The sequence below is a fragment of the Onychostruthus taczanowskii genome, unplaced genomic scaffold (assembly GCF_017590055.1).
Source record: "Onychostruthus taczanowskii isolate IOZ18803 unplaced genomic scaffold, ASM1759005v1 scaffold5, whole genome shotgun sequence".
NCBI classification, from domain to species: domain Eukaryota; kingdom Metazoa; phylum Chordata; class Aves; order Passeriformes; family Passeridae; genus Onychostruthus; species Onychostruthus taczanowskii.
In genome coordinates, this window is record NW_024502568.1 from 11,948,571 (window position 1) to 11,958,711 (window position 10,141).

The window sequence follows — 10,141 nt, forward strand, 5'->3', positions numbered from 1 at the left end:
AGCTTCAAGCGGTTGTAGCAGCGATGCAGATAATAACATCTAATGCCCAACTGTCATAGTCACAGCACTGCTGTTGTGAAAAGGAGAGGTTGGGCCTGTCTTCTAATCTAACTTTTTATCTTTATTTATTCATAACCCTGTGGAAAAAGTTCTGGTAGTTAAATAAACATGAGGTGGATAAAAAGAAGCCAGCATGAAAATAACTAAGCAGTGTGTTTCCCTCTTTTTGCAGCCCTATGATGTAAATTTACAAGTTACGTCAGTGTTGTCCAAACTGTCCCTGTTTCCCCATCCTCATATACACGAATACCTTTTGGATCCTTACGTCAACCTCGCCTCTGGCTGCAAGTCTCTCTTCTCTGTGATTGTCAGGGTGAGTAAACACAGCAATAATTACACATGGCTGTACAGCAGTAATATGTTTAATAACTTTGTCATTAGTTATAGTAGTTGCTGGGTATTTTATGTTGGTAAATGTTTGTCATTGGAAGCTGATTTTGAATCAAGATTGGGCCTACATGGGTATCTCTGCTCATACTCTTTTTTTTTCTGATGAAGGGTTGACAATTAAGTCCTGGATTTATCAAAAGTCCCTTTCTTGTCCAATTCCATCTCTTCCTGCCAGACTTGCATCCTAGAAGTGCTGGCTGGGTGCCTGTCACACTGCAGGGTCCTCAGTCAGAATCCCTTGCTTACCCCCCGCACCAGCTGTTACAGAGCTGGTCAGGAGCCTGATAATGATGCTTGCCCAATAGTAACAGAGGGCTTGGCTCCCTTTCTCCCCAGCAGCCCTCCCCGTTCCAAAATACAGCCCTCACTCTCTCCCCGTGCGCTTTCCCTAGACCCACGAATTCACTGGTTGATTGCCTGTGTCAACATTTAAAAAGACAAATTAACCATTGATGTAATTAGAATAAGTAATGCCATTTGTGACAAGAGCAAGTAAGGCTTTTGTATTTCTTTATTTTCTGCACTCACTCACCCTCTTGGGCAGAGCAGGCTCTCCGCAGGTTGTTCTGGGAGCCTGTGAGGGTGCTGAAGTGGGCACTGAAGCTGCCATTGAACCTTGCTGCCAGGCACTCTGCAGAGGTGTTAACTTTGTGTGTTGATGGCCTGGGCTTTACAGGTGGTCGGGGACCTCATGGTTAGAATCCAGCGCATCCCAGATTTCACTCCCAAACTTCTGCTGGTCAGAAAACGCCTGCTGGGCTTGGAGCCAGACGGGCCCATGTGAGTAAACACATTGCTCGTTCTCCGAGACGCGTGGCTGGGTTTGTGTGCCAATCCTGATTCCCTGCAATTCTCTTCCTGTCCCAGCATTGACCACATGACGTTACTAGAGGGCGTGATTGTGCTGGAAGAGTTCTGCAAGGAGCTGGCGGCGATCGCCTTTGTCAAGTACCACACCTCAGCCACGCCCTGAGCAGCCCGGCCCAGCCAGCCCCGGAGGGCCGCGGACAACACCCAGAGACGAGCTGGTGCCTCCCGGCAGCGGCAGGGGGTGTTGGGAAGACAAGTTGCTTTCACCAGATGTTGAGATTGCAAATGGACTTGGAATATGAGCAAAGGCATTTGGGGAGAAACCAGTACACAGCATTTCTAGACCCTGTGAGAAGAGCTGCAAAAGCTGCATGAAGAACCACAGCCATCAGACCTTGGTTATTCTGATGACAATGTTTAGAGAGTTTGGGCTCTTGTGTGTTCTGGGGCTCACATGCACCAATTTGCTCTTTGTGACCATATTACTTTTAAAAAAGCAAATTAATTTTATAACATTTTTATGTCTTCATACCTTTTCTTTTCAGTTAGATATATGAAAGAAAAATATACCTATACTTGCAACGTATGTTATTAGAAATGAAGAAGCTCAAAAAAATCCACCAATCCATATACAACAGGAGATGTTAATGAGGGATCATTTTGCTTTTGGTAGATCTTAAGTACAGCTCTAAGCTTGATTCCTCTTTGGTTTACTCCAAGAAATCTATCAGTCTAAAATCAATACTAAAGAAATTAATCCTGATTCGGCATCACAGCCATAACAAATATATCTGAAGTGTACATGTTAGTAGCATGTTTGTCTCTGTCATTCCAAGTGATTGGTCTCCAGGTCATCCATGTAACTAGATTAGCTTTAGCTTTTTACATGGGAGCTCTAGTTGTTTGACTCATGTCACCTTTATATAATAGGTTAATTATAGGTCATCAGTAGTTGTTGCTGAAACAGTATTTTTAATTTCTTTTAAATTTGTTTTGGTCTGAATTGGTTTAAGAATCCTTTGTGCCTTGAAAATTGGCAGCATAAACATTTTGTTATTTTGAGAGACGTTTTTATTGCTTATCTAACCGTCACAGTGATGCCAACTCAGTTAAAGCATTGATAACTTATTTAGGACCAAAATTTGCACTGCTTTTCACAGCGCTGGGATGCAGGAATGCCTCTCAGCGACTCCCTTTCCATGTGAATGCCATCAGCCAGGGCAGGCACTGGCATTGCAAGCAGAGGCCACTTCAGGGTGCTTTGCTTCTGCCCTCCAGAGGCTCCTCACAGCCAGCAGCCTGTCTGGACCTTGCAGTCACACCCAGTGACCTGTCCTGCTCCCCACACTCGTGGGTGGGACCCCTTTCCCCTCCTTTGAACAAGGCCAGGTAGAGCTCAGTTCCTTCTGTTTACGTTGTCTTTCCTGGTTTGTCTTTCCTGCCTCCTGTTGGCACAGCTAATGCCCATTTCAGATGTCATTGCTCATATGCAAACATGGACTAATTTACTCAGTCACTAGAATTGCTCTGGATTTACATGACTGTACCTAGAATCAGATTCTGCTCTTTATCTATGCCTTTGAGGTCTTGTTTTTTAATATTTATGGAAGCTGGATATTAAGAGACCTTCTAAGTTAGCAGGTTAATTAGAGCACTGTCACAGTTAATGGGCTAAATTTATTCTTGTCACCAGTGAAGAGCATCCTGCTGTAAAAGCTTCCAGGATCAGCTGGAGAAAGCAGTTCTGGAACTGGGGAAACATTTTGGTAGGTAAAATCTGTATTCAGTGGCTCCCTGTACTGGGACACTTTTGTGAAAACTGTTGCATTTCTCTGGCAAACAAAAGCATGCTTTATTTCTTCACCTGTTTTTTTTTTCTGCATTTAGCTCCAAAGCGTTTTCAGGTCCAAGTAGTATAGTAGGACAAAATTTGAAAAAATTGCATTTCATTTTCTTCTTGAGAAACATACCTTGAATATAGCAAATCATTTTTAGTGATGTGCATTGCAGACAGTCCACATTAGGACCTTACTTAATACATGACACATAGTTTATAACATGTTGATCTCTATGCAGAGCGATGTTTAATACATACATTTGTTATTTAGAAGGTCCCAATTCAGCAAAGTAGTTAAACATAAACTTAAAGCATTTTTTCCTTAAATCACAATCTTTTACATGAACAAAGTTAAGTAGTTGAGCAGAAATGCTGATGCTTTTCTGAATTTGGGTCTTTGTTGGTTTTGCTTGATCTTAATTACTTTTTCCTCAAATCATCTATTTATTTTTTTTAAAGTATGTGATCCAAAATACTTGTCCCAGTTTCAGTGGAAACTGGAAGTGATAATACTGCTGTAAAGGAAAGTGAGCGAAATGTTAAACAAAACTTGCAAGAGCATTCCAAGTAACATACGAATTGATAAAGCCATTCAAGAGTTGCCTGATCTCAAATGAAAGCATTAACATCACTTCCTTTGTTTGGCTGTTTTCACTGGTAGCTGAACTCCTTACCCTGAAAGGCTGCAGCCTCTGTGGTGTGCTGATGCAAAGCACTGCAGAGCTGCAAGCACAGCTCCTAAAGCTTGTCCATGGCAAAAATAAGTAGATAGAACTATGATCACTCTTAAATTCAGGCTATGATTGTTCAGTCTCCAGTGACATTGGTGATGTTCTCTTTCAAACCACATGTTAATTAGTTGATAAATTTATAAGACATGGATCCATCCTCACACAAGTGAAGCCATCCTTAAAGTTGCTTTAGCCTAAACTGCTTTTGTGCGTGCTGCCTACAAACCCTTATTACCATACTGATGACGATGACCTTTATTTTTGTAAAAGTGCTTTAATCTTTCTTAAGAGATGGAACTCATTTAATTTTTTTTTATGGTGATATTTTTCATGCACTTTTTTTTTAATTATTAGAAGTTAGTTCAGGTCCATGTTTTCACCTTTTTGATCTATGCATGTCATGAGGAGCCCATTTTGTTTCTGTGTGCATGTGTTTGTATGTGGTTATTTATTACCCAGAGAGGGCCATCAGAGAAAATACTTGGCCTAGAGAGTTCATGGCTTGTGCAGATCCTCCCGATGTCAGTGGGAAAGACAAGTGCTCATCACCTTAGAGAATGGGGCCACTGGTATTAGATTGAAATACTTGAGATGGGATACTAGAATAATTTTTTATTTCTAAAAGCAGATCCAAACCACATTCTAATCCTGATGCACATGTGTGTAAATAGAAGCATTGTTTTATTTTTTTTTTCGTTCGTTTATGGTATGTATTTGATTTAGACTCTGATTTAGAAACTTTTGTAATAAGCCATGTGCTAGCTCTGGTAGAACAAGTTTGTCCTTAGGTTCTCCTATGACTGTAATATTCCTGGTATTCAGATTCTGTCTGTGTAATGTTCTTACTCTATATTTGTCTGTGCAATATAAAAGCTGTGACTTGATGCACAGCTTGAGTCTGGTTGTACATCACCTATGTATATATATACATATATATATAAAAGGACCAGAATCCCGAGCTTGCTTACACTATGATTAGTGTAAAGATTGCCACACTTCATTTTACAGGGCACAAGTAATCATGGAATGGCTTTGTAAATGCATGGTAATTTCTACCATAACCTGCTGTGCAATCTCACAGGTGACATTTTGTTAGTGCTCTTTGTCTTGCTAGAAGAAATACTAACCTGAAGGACTTGGTGAGATTAAAGTGTCCTGGAGTAGACCTGGGGCTACATGGAAAATCCATATCTGATATTGCATATCATACAGGGTTTTCAAACCATGTCCTCAATGCTTTCTGTGCCCTGTAAAATAGTGTAATTATATAAAATATATACTCCTTGTTTTGCCTCCTGCCTTGTTTACATTAAACAGAGGATATTCAGTAAAATTTTTCTAATAAACTTTGTGTAGGTCACTTACTAACAGTGTTGCCAAGGTTTCACAGATGTGGGAATTTCCAATGAGGAACTGTTGAAACAGCCACATTACTAGACATACAATATTAAGTTTTATGAAGGAGGTTGTGATAAAACTCAACTTTTTGTGCTAAAAATGCATGGAGGATTAAAAGGGATATTCTCAAAATAAATTAATTTCAGTGAAGCAACTGCTTCTATTATTACAGAATCCGTAATAATTTTTGTATGCGTGACCTTGAGACAGAATGTGTTTTAACATTTTACATCATGGCTTTGATCCTGAAGTCCTCATTTATGTTGAGTTTGTCACTACAGCATCTTCTGGGATAAACATGTTTCCTGTACTCTGCTGTGCAGGGCTTGGACTGAATCAGTATGATTTTGCCCAGGAGAATGGGAGACCTAGGGAAATGGGCAGGCTGGAGCCATCCCGGGCACAGATTTAACATCAGCTCTTTCCTGGGAGCCCTGGTATCCTTCCAGAAAGGCTGCAGCTGGTCAAGGCCTCGGTTTTCTATTGTGTTTGAGTGCAGAGTGTGTCAGTCACAGCATTGGTTTGTTGGAGACAAATGTCATGGGGGTGAGTAAGCACAGTTCCTTCCTTCAGGCCCTTCGTGGAAGGATTATACACAGGGTTTCTATATGTTTTTATATACTTTTAAATTGTGTTTGTTGTGTGTTTTTTCTACTTTTGGTTTCCTTCTAGTTTTCATCAGCCTTTTAAAAATCTTGTTGCTCTGCAGGATCCCCTCTGAGAGCTGCACTTGGATGTTAAGCTGTTCCTTCTCAGTATTTAACATCTGCAAGTGCTCTTACATCTTTCATAAGGACAGTGCTACAGCAAGATGATGCACTTGACAGCTTTCATTATAGCTCTCTGCATCTTTCTCCCATCCTCTTGGTCTCAGAGATTGTCATCTCCCACCTCAGATCATTTATCTGCTGTGCCTGCATGAGCCATTCAGAGATTTAGGGGAGACTTTGCTTTCTCAAGCAGTGAGGAATTTGTATCAAAATGGAATGTTTTGCATCTTATATTTTTCTCCTACTTTGATATTCTTGAAATTACTGAGTTACTGAAGCATGGTTATCTTACGGCACTTGCATTCTGATAAGAGATTTTGGGGCTCTACATCCCATTGGGGGAAAAAAAAGAGTGATATCAGTGTGTGGTCTCTACTTCATATTCATTAACTCATTGTACAGATTATCAGCCAGAGTTCTCAGTGTAGATACAAGTAGCACAGGACCTGCTGATTTTGTTAACCTTTAAATATCAGCAGAACTGGTGCTGTCAAAGCCTCAAGGATTTTGCTGGTTTGGTATGTGATCCAATTGGATTAAAGTGGATTAATGCTCAGTGAAGTGAATCTGTCCCAGGTTGTATGAGCCCTTTCAGCCTGAACCGTGTGTTCCTGGTGCATCTTTTATCAGCTGAGACTCCCTTTGAATGCTGAGAGAAAGAACTGAAGAGCAGTTCAGGAATCAAGTGAAGCATATGGTGGATTAAAATTTTCAGGTGTCATAAGCTTCTTGGAAATGCCAAAAAGAGAGTGTGAAATTTTAAATTTTACATGTTTTGACTGGTTGCCTCTGGAGTTAGATGTGTGCCTTTGGAGGCAGGTCTGTGAGGATAAAATCTTGGAACATGGTGTCTCACTGGGCTACTTGATTGCCCTTGCTAGGATGGCACATCCATTCTCAACTACGTTTCGTTGAATTCCTGCTGGTTATTAATGCTGCTGCTGGTATAAAATCTGCCACAACAGTGCTGTGGAACTCACAACTTTGTCAGTGTCTTGGAACTCTGACAAAAAAAAGTAGATTCATCTTGCTAGCTTTTTCTGCTCTATAGCATCATAACTCAATAGGGGTTTGTGTGGTGCCCCCTTCCTCTAGTGAAACATTTTATAGGCTGAAAAATAAGGAAACACATGAAAGAGAGAAGCCTGTTTCTGAGCTAGGCTGGAGGAACATATTCTCTTAATCACCTTAATTTTCAAAAAGTTGAAACTTATTTTCTAAAGTGAATGGTTCTCTTCCAAAAAGAGGGAGGGTATCCTCCACAGGGAGCCCTAGACAGTGAAGGTAAACCTGCTTCAGTAGTTTGCCCTGAGCATGGCAGAAATGTGGTTCTTGTTTTATATATCTGAAGATGTGTAGTATCTGAATTCCAGTTTGGAGAGATGAAGCAAGTTAAAATTTAAATCTTTGTGCTATGTAATACATATAACAAGAGACAGGATACAGGAAGTTCTGCAGAAAATAGCGAAAGATCTTATTTTGGAGAGGAGAGCAACAGTGGTAACTAAGTTTAACACAATTAAATTATGGCTTAAGGTTAGAGGAACATTAGTTCCCAATAAAAAGGTTTGGAAGACTGAAGCAGCAAGACTGAAATAATTATGAAACCTTAATTTATAATAATGCAATTAAGAATGAAGTTACATCATTCAGGCAAACCAAAACTCCTTGTCAGTGAAAACCCCTGACCTTGAATGTCACTAGATCAGAAGTGGAAGGAGCCTGTAACCTCTCACTTTTGAAGCCAGACTGGACAAAATCCATGGAATATTTCACAAGGAAACCAGCCTGTGTCGGTGAGGTAAGGCAAACACACAGTTACATCCTCAGACTCCCAGCTGATGAACAATTCCAGCATGACTTGGGTTTGTTCTGCTGGAAAACAGGGAGATGGACTGATCCCCTTGAGCATCTCCTGTGGATGAGGGAAGTTGCTGCAGCCTGAGGAAAGCAATTTTCAGCTTTCCCAAGCTCCACTCAGTGACACAAGAGCCCCTCTGCAGATGCAGCACCCATCGCACGCAGCGCGGGCACGGCTTCATTAGCAGGGCAGGATCCCCCCATGCTGAGCTGCCTTGGAGAGAAGAAACAAATTACCTGCTCTCTGCATCCTCATTATCCTTTACTTGAGAAACCCTCTTCTACTTCCCTCATCTCCACATCCACAGGAAGCACCTGTCAAATTTATATTTCTTAATTTGGGTAATGAATTTTTATTTCCTAGCATTTCAGAGACTCCTATTTTTACTGTTAGCAGGCTGTCCATCAACGCTGCACATTTCCAGACAATTTTCCTTTCAGCTTCCTGAAAGGGAAGAGAAATATCTTTGTATTGTTTATCCTGGCTTTTAGACTTACATTCTCCTGCCTTGTTAATTCCATCCTTTCAAATCCCTGAAAATGTTTTTTGTGTTGTCCTTCACCTTGAGGATTCAGTAGTCAGCAATTTGTGCAGCTCAGCAGGCAGGGAGGGTTATGGACAGCATGGATGAAATCAGAGCTGCTTCTGCCACCCAGATCCAGCTGCAGGATGTGTACAGGAGGAAATCCCATCTGCACAGCAAACATGGTGGAGAGCTCAGAGGCAAAACCTGGACACACTGAAATCTGTGGAAATCTTGCTGTCAGTAGGAATGCACACAGTCTTCACTCTCTGCTTCACAAATGGCATTTCTGATAATGGTTTTTCAGAAGGAAAAACAGGGATGAAAATTAAGAAAAAAGAAATTCTTTCTTCTTTCTTACTGAAGAAAACCAAATAGTCTGGACATGTTTAAAAGAAAGACACTTAAACCAATATCTTCTACTGACCTGGCAGCAGTTCTGAGCTTCCCAACAGCCGTGTTTGGTGCCAGCACAGGGACAGGACCTGGATCAGCTCTGGCATGTGGGGGACAACTTGTGTGGGATCAATAGAAACACAACAGTTTGTAACCCTCAAAAGGCATTTTAAAGAGTTACCACCGAAGTAAAGATAAATCAATGAGAGAAGAAACATATTTCATATCCAGGTATATATAATAGATGTGAAATATGTATCATATCTATAATATTTCTAATTGTTTAAACTTTATTATTTTATGCTGTTTCTTTGTTCAAACAATCACAGATTACTACGGAAATCACAGATTACTAAGGAATGCAGTCAGTCCTTGCTTACACTGGCAAAGACTTAGCAGGATCATATAAGATACATGCTTAAGCCAGTAGTAACTGAAGTATTACCCTCTTAGAGGCATCCAGCAGAAGGCTGCTTTGCTGTTGGTAAATAAGACCTTCCATTAACACTTAGAACTCAGCTGTTCCCTGATTTTTTGCCAAAGTTTAGGAAAAGTAGTAGTAATACTGGCTAAATAATGCATCAAAACTGTGTGAGAAATTTCATTTTATACATATACATATATACATATATATATATATGTATAATGTCTACTTCTCTGGAGCCATGATCTCAGCTTAGATCATTAAATAAGGAGTTAGTTTAATATCAGCCAATAAATCACAATAAACCTTGATGCTTCCAAGATGGCAAATATGCTTATCAGACCATATTTTTGCATTCTAAAAGATCAAGAGTCAGCACAAGCCCTTTTCCCCCCTTTTATAATTAATTCCAAATGTCAATTTGATCTACTAATATAATTCTAATTACCAAATTCCTAAAATAAGGTTGCCTTTTTGTTTCTAAATATCAACCAAACAGAATAATGAAAAAAAATAGATGCCTTGATATGATTAAATGTGATTTGATCAACCAGTGGGACAGGCCCACGGCTTCCTCTCTCTTCAATTTATGTCTGGCAAGTGAGATGCTGGCAAGGACTCTTCTGGCTGGCCTTGCCTAAGAGGGGAAAGCTGCAACATGAAAAGTTTCTACCTTTTACTTCTGGGGTAGAAAATGGAAATACGTTATGATGGCTACTTTGAGATTATAGCATATATACTTATCCTGGAAACCACAATTTTTTTATTTCATTTTATTCCGGGAGAAAGCAAAGGTGTGAGAAGTGTAAATGATGCCATGCTAATAATCCCAGCCAGCCTCTGCAGCAGTTGATGCCATTTCAAGGCACATTTTACTCTTTAGCCCTGATTACTGTCTTGTGCTGCCAATTGTTTCATTATTTTTAAGTGGTTTGCTTACT

At 40.2% G+C, this 10,141-nt stretch overlaps 1 protein-coding gene across 5 annotated transcripts in view; it reads left to right on the forward strand.

Moving 5' to 3' along the window:
• The window catches only part of FHIP2A (FHF complex subunit HOOK interacting protein 2A), a 34,027-nt gene extending 28,647 nt beyond the window's left edge, over nt 1-5,380 (forward strand). For all 5 annotated transcript variants that reach the window (XM_041415838.1, XM_041415839.1, XM_041415841.1 and 2 more), the window contains 3 exons: nt 233-373; nt 1,127-1,230; nt 1,318-5,380. In XM_041415838.1, the coding sequence (XP_041271772.1) occupies nt 233-373; nt 1,127-1,230; nt 1,318-1,423 (351 nt within the window). In that variant the 3' untranslated portion in view covers nt 1,424-5,380. The remainder of the gene's footprint in view (nt 1-232; nt 374-1,126; nt 1,231-1,317) is intronic.
• Nucleotides 5,381-10,141: the final 4,761 nt, after the last annotated feature.